The sequence below is a fragment of the Amphiprion ocellaris genome, chromosome 3 (genome assembly GCF_022539595.1).
Source record: "Amphiprion ocellaris isolate individual 3 ecotype Okinawa chromosome 3, ASM2253959v1, whole genome shotgun sequence".
Classification (NCBI taxonomy): domain Eukaryota; kingdom Metazoa; phylum Chordata; class Actinopteri; family Pomacentridae; genus Amphiprion; species Amphiprion ocellaris.
The window spans coordinates 16078-32922 of record NC_072768.1 but is presented as its reverse complement, the minus strand read 5'-3'; the positions used below and the strand labels follow the sequence as shown (position 1 = coordinate 32922).

Sequence of the window (16845 nt, the reverse complement as noted above, 5' to 3'; positions counted from 1 at the left end):
CCAGGTTGCTGCTCCTGTCGTTCTCCTCCAGGTTCTACAAGCTCTCCGCCCAGGTGGTTCCTCCTGTCGTTCTCCTCCAGGTTCTCCTCCACGTTCTGCGCACAGGTTTCTCCTCCTGTCGTTCTTCTCCAGGTTCTCCTCCAAGTTCTCCGCCCAGGTGGCCCCTCCTGTCGTTCTCCTCCAGGATCCCCTCCACGTTCTGTGCCCAGGTCGCTCCTCCTGTCGTTCTCCTCCAGGTTCTCCAGATGCTGCGCACAGGTTGCCCCTCCTATCATTCTCCTCCACGTTCTCCGCCCAGGTCACTCCTCCTGTCGTTCTCCTCCAGGTTCTCCAAGTTCTCCGCTCAGGTGGCCCCTCCTGTCGTTCTGCCCCCAGGTGGCTCCTCCTGTCGTTCACCTCCAGGTTCTCCTCCAAGTTCTGCCCCCAGGTGGCTCCTCCTGTCGTTCTCCTCCAGGTTCTCCTCCACGTTCTGCGCCCAGGTTGCTCCTCCTGTCGTTCTCCTCCAGGTTCTCCTCCACGTTCTGTGCCCAGGTTGCTCCTCCTGTCGTTCTCCTCCAGGTTCTCTTCCAAGTTCTGTGCCCAGGTCGCTCCTCCTGTCGTTCTCCTCCAGGTTCTCCTCCACGTTATGTGCCCAGGTCGCTCCTCCTGTCGTTCTCCTCCAGGTTCTCCTCCAAGTTCTCCACCCAGGTGGACCCTCCTGTCGTTCTCCTCCAGGTTCTCCTCCAAGTTCTCCGCCCAGGTGGCCCCTCCTGTCGTTTTCCTCCAGGATCTCCTCCACGTTCTGTGCCCAGGTCGCTCCTCCTGTCGTTCTCCTCCAGGTTCTCCAGATGCTGCGCACAGGTTGCCCCTCCTATCATTCTCCTCCACGTTCTCCGCCCAGGTCACTCCTCCTGTCGTTCTCCTCCAGGTTCTCCAAGTTCTCCGCTCAGGTGGCCCCTCCTGTCGTTCTGCCCCCAGGTGGCTCCTCCTGTCGTTCACCTCCAGGTTCTCCTCCAAGTTCTGCCCCCAGGTGGCTCCTCCTGTCGTTCTCCTCCAGGTTCTCCTCCACGTTCTGCGCCCAGGTTGCTCCTCCTGTCGTTCTCCTCCAGGTTCTCCTCCACGTTCTGCGCCCAGGTTGCTCCTCCTGTCGTTCTCCTCCAGGTTCTCTTCCAAGTTCTGTGCCCAGGTCGCTCCTCCTGTCGTTCTCCTCCAGGTTCTCCTCCACGTTCTGTGTCCAGGTCGCTCCTCCTGTCGTTCTCCTCCAGATTCTCCTCCAAGTTCTGCCCCCAGGTGGCTCCTCCTGTCGTTCTCCTCCAGGTTCTCCTCCAAGTTCTCCGCCCAGGTGGCTCCTCTTGTCGTTTTCCTCCAGGTTCTCCTCCACGTTCTGCGCCCAGGTTGCTCCTCCTGTCGTTCTCCTCCAGGTTCTCCTCCACGTTCTGCGCCCAGGTTGCTCCTCCTGTCGTTCTCCTCCAGGTTCTCTTCCAAGTTCTGTGCCCAGGTCGCTCTTCCTGTCGTTCTCCTCCAGGTTCTCCTCCACGTTCTGTGTCCAGGTCGCTCCTCCTGTCGTTCTCCTCCAGGTTCTCCTCCAAGTTCTGCCCCCAGGTGGCTACTCCTGTCGTTCTCCTCCAGGTTCTCCTCCACGTTCTGCGCACAGGTTGCTCCTCCTGTCGTTCTTCTCCAGGTTCTCCTCCAAGTTCTCCGCCCAGGTCGCTCCTCCTGTTGTTCTCCTCCAGGATCTCCTCCAAGTTCTGCCCCGAGGTGGACCCTCCTGTCGTTCTCTTCCTGGTTCTCCTCCACGTTATGTGCCCAGGTGGCCCCTCCTGTCGTTCTCCTCCAGGTTCTCCTCCAAGTTCTGTGCCCAGGTCGCTCCTCTTGTCGTTCTCCTCCAGGTTCTCCAAGTTCTCCTCCCAGGTGTGCCCAGGTCGCTCCTCCTTTCGTTCTCCTCCATGTTCTTCTCCAGGTTCTCCTCCACGTTCTGTGCCCAGGTCGCTCCTCCTGTCGTTCTCCTCCAGGTTCTCCAAGTTCTCCGCCCAGGTGGCCCCTCCTTTCTTTCTCCTCCAGGTTCTCCTCCACGTTCTGTGCCCAGGTTGCCGCTCCAGTCGTTCTCCTCCAGGTTCTCCAAGTTCTCCGCCCAGGTGGCCCCTCCTGTCGTTCTCCTCCAGGATCTCCTCCACGTTCTATGCCCAGGTCGCTCCTCCTGTCGTTCTCCTCCAGGTTCTCCTCCAGATGCTGCGCACAGGTTGCCCCTCCTATCGTTCTCCTCCACGTTCTCCGCCCAGGTCGCTCCTCCTGTCGTTCTCCTCCAGGTTCTCCAAGTTCTCCGCCCAGGTGGCCCCTCCTGTCGTTCTCCAGGATCTCCTCCAAGTTCTGCCCCCAGGTAGCTCCTCCTGTCGTTCTCCTCCAGGTTCTCCAAGTTCTTCCCCCAGGTGTCTCCTCCTGTCGTTCTCCTCCAGGTTCTCCTCCACGTTCTGCGCCCAGGTTGCTCCTCCTGTCGTTCTCCTCCAGGTTCTCCTCCACGTTCTGTGCCCAGGTTGCTCCTCCTTTCGTTCTCCTCCAGGTTCTCCTCAACGTTCTGCGCCCAGGTGGCCCTTCCTGTCGTTCTCCGCCAGGTTCTCCGCCCAGGTTCCTCCTCCTGTCGTTCTCCTCCATGTTCCCCAAGTTCTCCGCCCAGGTGGCCCCTCCTGTCGTTCTCCTCCAGGTTCTCCTCCAAGTTCTGTGCCCAGGTGGCCCCTCCTGTTGTACTCTGCCAGGTTCTCCGCCCAGGTCGCTCCTCCTGTCGTTCTCCTCCAGGTTTTCCAAGTTCTGCCCCCAGGTGGCTCCTCCTGTCGTTCTCCTCCAGGATCTCCTCCACGTTCTGTGCCCAGGTCGCTCCTCCTGTCGTTCTCCTCCCGGTTCTCCTCCAGATGCTGCGCACAGGTTTCCCCTCCGATCATTCTCCTCCACGTTCTCCGCCCAGGTCGCTCCTCCTGTCGTTCTCCTCCAGGTTCTCCAAGTTCTCCGCCCAGGTGGCCCCTCCTGTCGTTCTCCAGGATCTCCTCCAAGTTCTACCCCCAGGTGGCTGCTCCTGTCGTTCTCCTCCAGGTTCTCCTCCACGTTCTGTGCCCAGGTTGCTCCTCTTGTCGTTCTTCTCCAGGTTCTCCTCCAAGTTCTGTGCCCAGGTGGCCCCTCCTGTTGTTCTCCGCCAGGTTCTCCAAGTTCTCCGCCCCGGTGGCCCCTCTTGTCGTTCTCCTCCAGGTTCTCCTCCAAGTTCTGTGCCCAGGTCGCTCCTCCTGTCGTTCTCCTCCAGGTTCTCCTCCACGTTCTGTGCCCAGGTCGCTCCTCCTGTCGTTCTCCTCCAGGTTCTCCTCCAAGTTCTCCGCCCAGGTGGCCCCTTCTGTCGTTCTCCTCCAGGTTCTCCTCCACGTTCTGTGCCCAGGTCGCTCCTCCTGTCATTCTCCTCCAGGTTCTCCTCCAAGTTCTGCCCCCAGGTGGCTTCTCCTGTCGTTCTCCTCCAGGTTCTCCTCCACGTTCTGTGCCCAGGTCACTCCTCCTTCCGTTCTCCTCCAGGTTCTCCAGATGCTGCGCACAGGTTGCCCCTCCTATCATTCTCCTCCACGTTCTCCGCCCAGGTCACTCCTCCTGTCGTTCTCCTCCAGGTTCTCCAAGTTCTCCACTCAGGTGGCCCCTCCTGTCGTTCTGCCCCCAGGTGGCTCCTCCTGTCGTTCACCTCCAGGTTCTCCTCCAAGTTCTGCCCCCAGGTGGCTCCTCTTGTCGTTCTCCTCCAGGTTCTCCTCCACGTTCTGCGCCCAGGTTTCTCCTCCTGTCGTTCTCCTCCAGGTTCTCCTCCACGTTCTGCGCCCAGGTCGCTCCTTCTGTCGTTCTCCTCCAGGTTCTCTTCCAAGTTCTGTGCCCAGGTCGCTCCTCCTGTCGTTCTCCTCCAGGTTCTCCTCCACGTTCTGCGCCCAGGTCGCTCCTCCTGTCGTTCTCCTCCAGGTTCTCCTCCAAGTTCTGCCCCCAGGTGGCTCCTCCTGTCGTTCACCTCCAGGTTCTCCTCCAAGTTCTGCCCCCAGGGGGCTCCTCTTGTCGTTCTCCTCCAGGTTCTCCTCCACGTTCTGCGCCCAGGTTGCTCCTCCTGTCGTTCTCCTCCAGGTTCTCCTCCACGTTCTGCGCCCAGGTTGCTCCTTCTGTCGTTCTCCTCCAGGTTCTCTTCCAAGTTCTGTGCCCAGGTCGCTCCTCCTGTCATTCTCCTCCAGGTTCTCCTCCACGTTCTGCGCCCAGGTTGCTCCTCCTGTCGTTCTCCTCCAGGTTCTCTTCCAAGTTCTGTGCCCAGGTCGCTCCTCCTGTCGTTCTCCTCCAGGTTCTCCTCCAAGTTCTGCCCCCAGGTGGCTCCTCCTGTCGTTCTCCTCCAGGTTCTCCTCCACGTTCTGCGCACAGGTTGCTCCTCCTGTCGTTCTCCTCCAGGTTCTCCTCCAAGTTCTCCGCCCAGGTCGCTCCTCCTGTTGTTCTCCTCCAGGATCTTCTCCAAGTTCTGCCCCGAGGTGGACCCTCCTCTCGTTCTCTTCCTGGTTCTCCTCCACGTTATGTGCCCAGGTGGCCCCTCCTGTCGTTCTCCTCCAGGTTCTCCTCCAAGTTCTGTGCCCAGGTGGCCCCTCCTGTCGTTCTCTTCCTGGTTCTCCTCCACGTTCTGTGCCCAGGTCGCTCCTCCTGTCGTTCTCCTCCAGGTTCTCCAAGTTCTCCGCCCAGGTGGCCCCTCCTGTCGTTCTCCTCCAGGTTCTCCTCCACGTTCTGTGCCCAGGTCGCTCCTCCTGTCGTTCTCCTCCAGGTTCTCCTCCACGTTCTGTGCCCAGGTCGCTCCTCCTGTCGTTCTCCTCCAGGTTCTCCTCCAAGTTCTGTGCCCAGGTTGCCCCTCCTGTTGTTCTCCGCCAGGTTCTCCGCCCAGGTCGCTCCCCCTGTCGTTCTCCTCCAGGTTCTCCAAGTTCTCCGCCCAGGTGGCCCCTCCTGTCGTTCTCCTCCAGGATCTCCTGCAAGTTCTGCCCCGAGGTGGCCCCTCCTGTCGTTCTCCTCCAAATTTCTCCAAGTTCTCCGCCCAGGTGGCTCCTCCTGTCGTTCTCTTCCAGGTTCTCCTCCAGGTTCTGCGCACGGGTCGCTCCTCCTGTCGTTCTCCTCCATGTTCTCCTCCAAGTTCTGCCCCCGGGTGGCCCCTCCTATCGGTCTCCGCCAGGTTCTCCGCCCAGGTCGCTCCTCCTGTCGTTCTCCTCCAGGTTCTGTGCCCAGGTTGCTCCTCCTGTTGTTCTCCGCCAGGTTCTCCACCCAGGTGGCCCCTCCTATCGTTCTCCTCCACGTTCTGTGCCCAGGTTGCTCCTCCTGTCGTTCTCCTCCAGGTTCTCCTCCAAGTTTTGTGCCCAGGTCGCCCCTCCTGTTGTTCTCTGCCAGGTTCTCCGCCCAGGTGTCGTTTTCCTGTCAGGTGTTACTGATGAAGATGATGATGAAGGTTTCCTGTCATGTGTTACTGATGAAGATGACGATGAAGTTCTCCTGTCAGGTTTAACTGATGAAGATGAAGATGAAGGTTTTCTTTTCAGGTGTAACTGATGAAGATGAAGGTTTTCCTGTCAGGTGTTACTGTTGAAGATGACGATGAAGGTTTCCTGTCAGGTATAACTGATGAAGATTTTCCCATCAGGTGTAACTGATGAAGATGAAGGTTTTCCTGTCAGATGTAACTGATGAAGATGAAGGTATTCCTGTCAGGTGTTACTGATGAAGATGAAGGTTTCCCTTTTTGTCTCTCTCATGTCCCCCAGGACAAGTCTCTCTCCTCCTGTCCCCCATAACAGGTGTTTTTCTCTCTCTCTACTTGTTCCCAGGACAGATCTGTCTCTCTCTCTCTTCCTGTCCCCATGACAGGTGTCTCTCACTCCTCCTGTCCCCATGACAGGTGTCTCTCACTCCTCCTGTCCCCATGACAGTTGTCTCTCTCTCTTCCTGTCCCCATGACAGGTGTCTCTCTCTCTTCCTGTCCCCATGACAGGTGTCTCTCACTCCTCCTGTCCCCCAGGACAGGTGTCTCTCTCTCTCTCTCCTGTGTGTTCCAGGGATGAGGGATTCACCGTCGAAAAATGTTCGCATTTCTACCTGATCATTTTCAAGTTTCTTTCACACTGAAATGAAGTACATGACTCAGGTCACACTCCTGCATCCTTATGTGACATATGATCTGAGTTGTCCTGAAAAAATAGATGTTATGGACTGTGATTGTTTTTCAAAAGGAAAAAGCAAAGGTGTGAAACAAAAATCAGTTTCCAGCAGCTGTTGGTGGTAAAGTGTCCAGTGCCCACCACAGCCAGAGAGAAAGGTCAGTGTAAATAAAGTTATTACCATTAATAATATATTGCATTGTTTTTCTTAAATTTCATCATCCTGTTTTAAGTGTTGTTTACCTGATACTCACGCAGTCATGAGCACATCAGGACTGATCCAATGTGATTGTAGAATGTCTGCATTTTATGTAGTTTACAAGTGTTTTCGTGCTACCTGTCAAAATCACTTTAAACCATTTAAATAATTTTAAATCACTTTAAACCACGTTGTCTTGAAAGGTGTAAACACTGTTTTATTGACTTTTAATACAATTAGTATTTCTATAGATTTTAAAATTAGAAATGTTTATAGTATTATACAGCAAGTTTTTTAGAGTACATACTAACCGTTAACGTTCATGTTACTAACCTGTCTGTTTTGCCTTTTTGTTATTCTTGTTTTTGTATGTAAGCTGCTGAATATTTTGAATTTCCCTCGGGATTAATAAAGCGTCTGTCCGTCGAGTCGTCGGATCCTCTTGATCCTCATCAGGGTCATGGGGGGCTGGAGTCTATCCCAGCTGACTGCGGGTGAAGGCAGGGGACACCTGGACAGGTAACAGTCTATCACAGGTTCACCTGGACAGGTAACTGTATCACAGGGCTACACAGAGAGACAAACATTCACACCTATGGACAGTTTAGAATCACCAATTGACCTCAGCATGTTTCTGGACTGTGGGAGAACCTGGAGGAAACCCACGCATGTACAGGAGAACATGGAGACTCCATGCAGGAAGATCCCAGGAAGGCTGGGACACAAACCGAGGATCTTCTAGCTGTGAGGCGACGGAGCTAACCACCAAGCTACTGTGCAGCCTGCTGCTACTATTATTTTTTTTATTGTCTAATATTCAGATTATTGTCCAGATGAGTAGTTGATCATTCTGTTAATCGCTTGACAGAAAATTGGTTAAAAAAAAAAAATACGGGATGCCAGATTGAACAGGCCACACACCTGAATATATTGAATTTGTAATAGCAACAACAACAACCTGGTTGTGTCACATTTCTGTGCGTTACAAAATGTGTTAGGTGGGAAATAATAATAATTAGAATTACTATGATGTCAAAAACGTACAGAGGAAGGAGAAAATGAGATTGAAAACCTAAATGCAGGATCTAAAATCATAAAGTGGACATAAATGCTTTCTTACAGTGACATAAAAAAACTGAAAATACACACATTTGACTTTTTTCTTAAAAAGTGATGCATTAGATGAAATAATTGTCAGAATAATTCAAACCCAATTTGCTGTTGCTGTCAGCTGTTTTGTGTAGGTATTATGTTTGAAAATGAGTTAGAAGACCAAATGCAGTTGTCTTGTGTGCTTTTTTTTAATTGACTTTTATTTCTAAAAATGTAATTCTCAGTACCTCAGCTAAAATGCTGTGCAATTATGTCTCACTGGGGCAATCAACAGACTCACTGTCAAAACAACCACTTGTGATTTGTGCTGTTAAAGTTTTGCAGAGGTTTTAGCTAAGTGTGTGTACATGTGTAATTGTGGTGCATAACCTTTCATGCTTCTGTTTAAATTGCTTGAAGCGGACCAGCGGTCATCAAGCTTTCTATATCAGCAGAACGATGGTGCCGCCGCTGTTTGCTAACATGGTTCACTTTGTGTGTCTCTGCAGGGGGAGGTGGTGCACTGGCTGGCCTGTTGGCTGGATGCAGCCTGCAGGAAGGGCTCCACTCCCACAGTGGGTAAAGGACTGATGGAGGGAGGATCCTTCACTCGTCCAAACTCAGGTCAGACGCTGGCGCCTCTGCAGGACAATAATCCAGTAAAACCTGCCTCTGAATACGGCCCAATGCATAAAAACACTCAACTATTTTAAATAACTAATGGATTCTGGTTAAATGTCTTTTATTCTTTTAAAGCTGTGTAATCCTTCAAACTACTGGATCATGAACTATGTGTTTGCAAACTCAGGCTTTGCCAAAGTGAGTTGAAAAATGTCAGCAGTTGTTCAGTGAGTTATTTTAAACAGGAGCCGGTGAACAAGCACAGTAGACCTGTTTTTATATCTCCTCTTTGTCTGTGTCACAGAGCTACCTCAGGTTATAAACATTTCTCAGAGAGCCCATAGTGTACACATTTAGAGGTTCCGAATTGATTTTGTGGGTCGAGTAGAATGTTTACAAGTATTCATTTTCAAAAAACACATTATTTTAACATGAGTATTGGGATGTAGCAGCATCAGAAGAAGCTGCTCATTCTTTGTTTGAGGCCAAACTAGCCACCAGGCAGGCGTTTTGTGTTACATGGTGATGTAGATCAGTAACAGAAGAAATAACTGCACTCTGAATGAGATATTGTGATATGATGATAACAACAGAGCAGCCCCTTATTCCTATGATTTCTGAAAACAGAAATACGTGAACTGGTGATTCCAACACAAGAATGATCCAGGATTAGAAAACGAATGCGTTTAACCTGCTGTCTTTAGATGCTCTGCCAAGGTGGTTGTTGAGTTGTGATATTAAAAAGTTTTTTGCAAAGTTTATCTTCGATTTTAACAAAAATGCAACCACACCATCAAGATGACTTCTTCGACTTGGTATCAGACTATTTAGTTCAGCCACTGAACTGAAAATGTTTTCCTGTTCTTTTTTAGACTTGTCGTTCTTTAACATCTGGGCTAGTTTCATTCTTAAACCTACTGCTGAGTTTTTCTTATCTTAAAATGGATGTTTGACCACACACAGCAGTGAGCATGACTGATAAAATGCTGTAGAGTGAATTTATCTGACAAAAATCTGAGTATTTTTCTGTTTTTTCTCACTATTCAGTAACAGACACATCAATAATGCTTGAGTACTTGGAACCCAAAATGTGAAAACGGATTTCATACTAAGTTCTGTTATTATTTTCCTTTGGTGCCTGCTCAAACCTCTGGATGGTGTAAAACAATTCTCACTGCAAGAAAACCCTTGTTTTTATTATTTTACAGTGGAAAGTTAGTTGCTTTGTGTGAATGCTTTTTGACACGTGTCTGTTGAGCAGGTTCGTTTTTTGAGATAGAAAACAAACTACTTCTCTCCAATTAAGCTGTTTATTTTCTGCCATCAGTGTCTCAAAAGAATCTTGATCAAGGACCTTTTCTGTCTGGAACAGCCTCCCAGAAAATGACAAAGTCTGATATGAACAGAACATTTTATACCGTATTGTGAAATGTGATTGGTTATTGAACACAAACATATCATTCAAATATTGAACAGTGATTGGCTAAAGGTGGGGATAACCGTGGTGTAGACTTAGCTCTCCCATTGGTTGGTGCACAGATACGTCCATATCTCTGGCACACGATTCATCCAATCTCCAGGAACCATCCTGTAAAAGAACCTCCTAGAACCCTCTTCCCTCTCTCTACCTGTCAGTCTTATTCCTCTGTTAACTGAGATGTGATGCAGCTGCTGGTGGTGTCTCATAGGGAGGATTATTATGGTTTCCGCTCTTAAACAACCTTGAGTTTAGCGGTTTCAGTAAAATTAGTTGTTTTATTATAAGGACATAGGAATGTGCTGTGTGTGTGAAAACACTCTTTGTACTGGTGTGTGTGTGTGTGTGTGTGTGTGTGTGTGTGTGTGTGTGTGTGTGTGTGTGTGCGCGCAGCTGTAGCTTTCCAGCCTGACCTGTGTGTATCCATCATGTATTTAACCCTTCAGAGCCTGGGTTAATGCTCTCTCTCTATTCAGGTCAACACAACTCATACATTAATTACACAACAAATGGTTATTAATATTGTAATGTCTGTATATCTTATATAGACATAAAATATAATGAGGCGAAACGAGAGTGGTGTCTTTCAATGTGTTTACTTCTGAACTGCCAGACCAGACTGCCAAACATGGGGTAACAGGCATCCCATAATACCTTGCGCAGGTACTTCTTAAAGTGACCATAACACTGTTTTATACATTACAAATATCAATATTGTATTACTCATATGTGACATCAAGTTCAGTGTTCAGCTAGCAGTGCCTTAAAAAAATAAATCCTAACATGTCCTTGTCTCAGTCTGATCCAGTTCTTCTCTAAGATGAGGAAGTGGGCCGACATGTCCAACCTCTCGCAGGACTTCAGGCTACAAATGGATGGCTGGAGCGAAACTTTGAGGTCTCCACCGTGATCTTCCGCAAGTTTGATGTCTTGATTTAGTAGTAAGAGACTTCCTTTTTGTCCAAACCATTTGACTCTGATGGTGTGTGTCCACTGCATTCAATGTTCAACAAGTGAGCAATGGTTTTGTTTCCATGAATATAAACATATATGAAGAGTACATTGTAGTCCAAATTGTTTTCCTGGTCATAAAACTGTTCACCAAGAAGTGTTTCTATTGGAGAGCTGTTACAGTTTAGGGCTGCATGTGGCAAACAGCTGCTCGAAAATAATAAAAGTTGCTATATTTAACAATAGCGCTTCTAAGCATCCAACTTATACTTACTCCTTGAGTGCTCTTTGCTACTGTGACCTGGAAATCAGTCCCCTCCGCCATCATGGAGGATCTTCCAAACCTTTAAATGCTCAGTAAGGAGAGTGGAGCTTAGTGCGAGTAAACACAGCTGTGTTCTACGCACAGTAACTACAGGTTATGTTTCTGTGGTTTAGTGTCTCACACACACACACACACACACACACACACACACACACACACACACACATATTATTTATCTTTTACTGCAGTATTTTTCCTCTAATATTCTTCTTTTACTGCAGCATTTTAGCTCTAATATTCATCTTTTACTGCAATAGTTTAAATATATAAGAGCTCATTGTTTGCATCTATTGTACTGCAACTAATGTATTGCATATATTACACTACAACTAATGTATGACAGCTAATTTTTTACAGTAACGTATTAGAGCTAATGCTTATCATCAATTGTACTGTTAGATCTAATGTGCTATAGCTAATGAAGCCTGAGTGTTGACCAAATGACCACAAAAAGACACAAAATAATCACAGAAACAAAAAATTTGAACAAAAACACACAAAAATGACTGCAAAGAGACACAAAATGACCATAAAGAAATGCAAAATGATCACATAACCAAAAATAAAACAGAAAAATGAATAAATTTGAAGGGACTGAACAGGAAAACAGTGTGACTTTTGACTTCTTTCAAAGCTGTTTCACTGTAATCATGTTTTGATATATATATATATATATATATATATATATATATATATATATATATATATATATATATATATATATATATATATATATATATATATATTATATATATATATATACACATATACATATATATTAAAAAAAATGGTTCTACCCAGCGAGAGGAAGACGCTACTGTCCTCCCTGGAGGCTCAGCTCACACAGCGCCACCTAGCGTCCTGGGACACCGGCCTGCGCAGAACCAGGATGGACATCTTCCTCCCAAGGTAGAGAACAATGCTTCAGGATTAGAGACTGGTTCAGGACTTGCAGACTCTTCATGAGGCTTGGTTCATAAACATGGATCTTCTTCTGGTGTTTCCAGATTCAGAATGCAGAACAAGTTCCACCTGAGGTCGGTGCTCCCCGCTATGGGCATCAGCGACGCCTTCAACCCCACAGCAGCCGACTTCACCGGGATCTCAGGTCAGTCCATCAGTTCATAAACATCCAGGATGTCCTTCAGGTTTAATCCCAGGTTCTTCAGGTATCTGACAGTTTGTTCCTTCTGAAGTGGAGGAGGGTCTCTATGTGTCTGATGCCTTCCATGAAGTCAGGATAGAAGTCACGGAGGACGGGACCAAAGCAGCTGCTGCTACTGGTGATAATATGATAGATATTAATATAACAAATAGACATTAATCCTACTGTTGTCCTCATTTACGGGCACCAAAAAATATTGTTTCCTTGTCTGAAAAAAGATCCAAAAATTCAGCAAAAAAATTCCCCAAATTTCTGAAAATTTGCAAAAGCTTCAGAAGAAAACTCCAATAATTCCTTAGAAGTTTCCCTTAAAAGTTTTATTTTAAAATAATCCCCAATTTGGCAAGAAAATTCTTGTAGATATTTTCAAGAAATGAGTAAAAATATTCCAAAAAAATCTATCTAAAGTGATTATATATATATCAGTAAAACTTCTACTATTGTCTTTAAGTACATTCACAAAAAAATCAACCAAAATCCAGTGAAATTCGCTGGATTTTGGTTGATTTTTTTATGAATGTTGTTGAGAAACATTTTAACATTTTTTTTTCCACCAAAAAAAGGTTCAACAATTTCCCCAAAATGTTGAAAATGTGGACATCAGAAGTTTCACTGTGAAAATATTTTTTTCCCACATTTTCAAAATTTAAAACGGGTCAATTTTGAGCCGCAGGACGACACGAGGGTTAATAGAACAGAACAAACCAACTGTCTAAAGTTTCTAAAACATGATTTTCTATCCCTGCAGGGATGGTCCTCCTCAAAAGATCCCGAGCTCCAGTTTTCAAAGCAGATCGGCCGTTCTTATTTCTACTGCAACAGGTTCACACAGGTATTGTCTTCACATCATACAGATGTTTTCAATGTTTTAGTCTAGAAAAGCACCCTAGTCAGGGTATGCTGTTTGACATTTTAGTTTTAGTATGAAAATAAATAGATCTTTGAATGAGTTGCACTGATCAGACACTACAGAAATACTCAGTGGAGCAGACAGGTTTGAGCTGAGCATCAACAGGTGACCTATCCTTGAGCTCCTGGAGGGTTTTTGTGAACAGAAGCTTTGGAACACGTGTGTGAATTACTCCTGTTGGACCTTCTCTCTCAGAAGTTTAAAAATGAAATTAATAAATAATCTGTTTCTGTTCTGTGATTCATGTTCAGTGGTGAAATAAAAAAACATCCAGGAAACTTTTCTACATTGATGCAACGTTTCCCAGAGCTTCATCTGATGACCTGAAACAGAACTGACCTGCTGATGGAGGACCTGTTGAAGAACCCTAACTCTGTAACTGATGAAGATAAAGAAGAAGGTTTTCCTGTCAGGTGTAACTGATGATGATGAAGGTTTTCCTGTCCGGTGTAACTGATGAAGGTGACGATGAAGGTTTCCTGTCAGGTATAATTGATGAAGATGAAGGTTTTCCTGTCAGGTGTTACTGATGAAGGTGACGATGGGGGACGACTGGGGGACCCTGACGGGGTGAGCTGGTGTCTTCATTTGCACAACTGACTTCCCCTCTTGGACGTCCCTTTGTTCTGCCCCTAGTTCTGCTGCTATAGGCCTAGGCTGCTGGAGGACCTCTCTGGATGCACTGAGCCCTTCTCTATCTAGCATTATATACAATGGTATACCATAAATATATGTTCCATTATTGCATTACACTCACTCTGTTTCTCCCTGTGTCCTTTCTCCGAGTGTCCCTGATCCCAGAGCTGGATGCTTCAGATCTGTGGTGGTTCTCCCACCAACTGGCCTAATCTCCATCTGTGGGATGCTGCTGCTGACCTTCCTCCAGCCCACTGCTTCCAGCTGCCCATTTCCATCAATCTACTCTGCATCACCCTCACTATACTTGATTTGCTCGTCTACATATTTTTGAATTTACCACCAGCTATATATGTAGTATATTTAATGCCAGAGCCATACACCATAGCAGTAAACTATAATCAGTTTCCAGCCCAGAGGGATATATGCACAGACTTTTTTAAATACCATGTAGAAGACTATATACAGGAAGATGAGGTATCAGTTCTTGCACATAGATATACAACAGTCCTTTATTACTCCCCAGGTTAGGGGAAATTTCCAGTGTTAGAGCAGCAAAAATCTTTCAGAGCAGCACTAACTACAGTTTACTACAGTAAAGATAATAATTATAATAACAATAATATATACAAGAATGAAAAATGAATAAATACAGTATTACTACACTATAAGTGACATCAGCATAAAGTGGCTTGTGGAATACATGTAATTGTAAAAGTGGTGAAAATGCCAGCAGTGCAAGAAGTTGTGGAGATTTTCTCAAAACAGGTGAGTCCTGTGAATATGACCAAAATATGAGATAAAACTACCAGAAACATGTACAAAATGACCAAAATATGATTGGTTGATAATGTATCAGTGTTGTTATTGATTATTGATCGGTTGCAGGGACAGAGATTTGTGTCTGAGTCTCTGCTGTCATCTAATCGCTCTCATGTAAGATCGTGTCACAGGAGGGGGCGCTACTGACCTCTTGTGGACACAGGCGGTAACGACACGACATTATTATTAACTGTATAGCTGGCGACATTACAGGTGAGCAGCACTTCCTGTTCATCTTCAACGTAAAAGCATCTTTCTTTATTGTACATTTTATGTCAAACGTATTACTAAGCGATTTTGGTCGATTCAGAAGGATCTCTGGTGTAAACCAAGTCGTATTTAACGACAGCTAGCCTCTCCACTTGCTCCGATTACTTTTGTTGTAGTCTGAGTCACGTCCAAACAGGAAATGAATCCACAATGTAGCCAATGACAATCTATAGCTGCATCTCCGTGATGGCAGCGTTAGCGAGCTAGCAGCTAATCAGAAGCTAGTGACAAGCTAACTCCAGCGCTACCAGCAGCGTCTCTTTAAAAGGTGCTGATCACGATATCAGGCTGAAACATTAGACCTGGGACAGGAAACGGAGCTAGAGCTCTGTGTCTTGGAGAGAATTGATTTTAGAACTACGTGTGTTAGGGTATTAGTCCGTGTCATAGCAAACCCTCGTTAGCACTTCCGCTAGCTCGGCTAACACTTCCGGTAACGAATGCATTTGTACATTAGCTATAACGTGTTTATTTTTGAACGTATAGTGACAACAAACACAATTTGAGGGAGTCGATAAGCTAGTGGTCCTGAAATAGATTTTGGTTCATACTGCAGATTCTTCTGAGTCTCACAAAACCACGTTTTAGCCTAAGAGCATTACTATAGTTTTACGTTGAAACAGGAAGTGCTGCTCATCTGTAATGTCGCCAGCTTTGCCTCAAATAATAATAATAATAGTGTCGTTACCGCCTGTGTCCGCCAGAGAGCAGTAATGTGTACACTAAACATAATTTCACAAGACTTGAAGCCTAAATATGCTTAATTTTCTCTGATGGAAAGAAAACTAATGAATTCTTTCTGTTTTTAACGTTTCTGGCTGATAATTGAGTCCTTCTGGTGATAATTCTGGTCGTTATAAGTGTGTACGTGTGTGAAATGAGGGCTTTTTATCACGTCTTTAAAATTATTTCTATTTTATATTTCCCACTTTTCTGTTTCCTTTATAAATGGACAATATCCGACCTAAACGTGAGATTTATGTTTAAAATACTATGATTTTAGTTTCTGAGCTCAGATGTGAAAATGTGTTTTGTTTTTTACTTATTTAAAAAAAAATTCTACTGTATGTTTTCCTTTTTTTGATATTTTTCAAATATATCAGTAAAAATGTATAAATTTATAAAGAATAATTGGAGATTGGAGGTTTTTGCATGGATGATTTATATGAAATGTTCTTATCAGTGTTTGGAGTATTTGTGAAATGTTTTAGTAAAATATTGGACTGAAACAGATTTTTATTTTCTATTTTCATTTTGATTCTAAACAGCACAGAATCTGAAAGAAAGTGAAATGTAAGAGTTTTTTTGTGTGTGTTTTTGTCCTTGTTAGGTCATAAAACAAGTTTACTCGTGTTGTCGTGGTGTTTTGGGCACTAAAAATGTTTGTTTTTCCACTGACAATAAAGAATCTAATCTAATGGAACCTGTTCTCTCTGACTGGAGTTCAGGTTTCGTTGAGTCAGTTTACACTCAGAAAGTCCGATTTTGTCAAACCTTGTTCCCACAACAACAACAGGAAGCTGCAGAATTTATGCAACAAAAGCCTTTTTAAAAAAAAAATCCTCTTCCAGCTTCTGTTGGTTTTAATAAAATGATCTTTTAGTATTTCTCTGTGTTTTCCAGCGTTTTGATTTATAAACCAGGAGCTGCTTCACTGAGGAGAGTCTTTTAGTTTTCAGGTAATATGATGGTGAAGAAAATGTGTTACTGCAGTAAAGATTCCACTGAATTATTATTTGATCCATGATCGAGAGCACTCAGTTCTTCTCCAGTTTGTTGCTGCTGTCGGGTGAACAGGTGAGCTCCAGGTGAACAGGTGATGTCAGCAGCAGGTCAGTCTGTGATTGGAGCAGTAAAACTCATCTACATTAAATTAAATGTTATGCTAATGTAGATGCACTCATGTGACATAAACTGTGAAGTCCACTCTAAACTTTATTAAGGCTTAGAGCCAGGATTTTTAACTTTTGTATCTCTGTGTTCCCCCCGCTGACCTGAGCAGGTGGTACGTTCCACTCAGACACACCTGACGGGATCAAACCACCAACACACAGGCCACAGAGCTCCACTTTATTTAACCTTCACCTGGTTTTATCGATCTTTTCATGGTTTCTTCATCTTTGAATGAATATTTTTGGCACTAAGTGTGAACTTTTTGAACGGACTTTGCTCGTCAGATGGAGGAACGTCGGGGAGTTTGTTGGAAGATTCAGGTGAGAGGA

The 16845-nt window shown here is 45.8% G+C and overlaps 1 protein-coding gene across 1 annotated transcript; it reads left to right on the top strand.

Moving 5' to 3' along the window:
- The first annotated feature begins 9994 nt into the window (after positions 1 to 9994).
- LOC111586229 (probable serpin E3) lies at positions 9995 to 16228 on the top strand. The gene is made up of 7 exons (XM_055007760.1): positions 9995 to 10485; positions 11622 to 11729; positions 11828 to 11928; positions 12017 to 12103; positions 12734 to 12817; positions 13147 to 13329; positions 13403 to 16228. The coding sequence occupies exons 2-6, from the start codon at positions 11710 to 11712 to the stop codon at positions 13155 to 13157; spliced, it is 303 nt and encodes a 100-aa protein (XP_054863735.1). The 5' UTR covers positions 9995 to 10485; positions 11622 to 11709; the 3' UTR covers positions 13158 to 13329; positions 13403 to 16228.
- Positions 16229 to 16845: the final 617 nt, after the last annotated feature.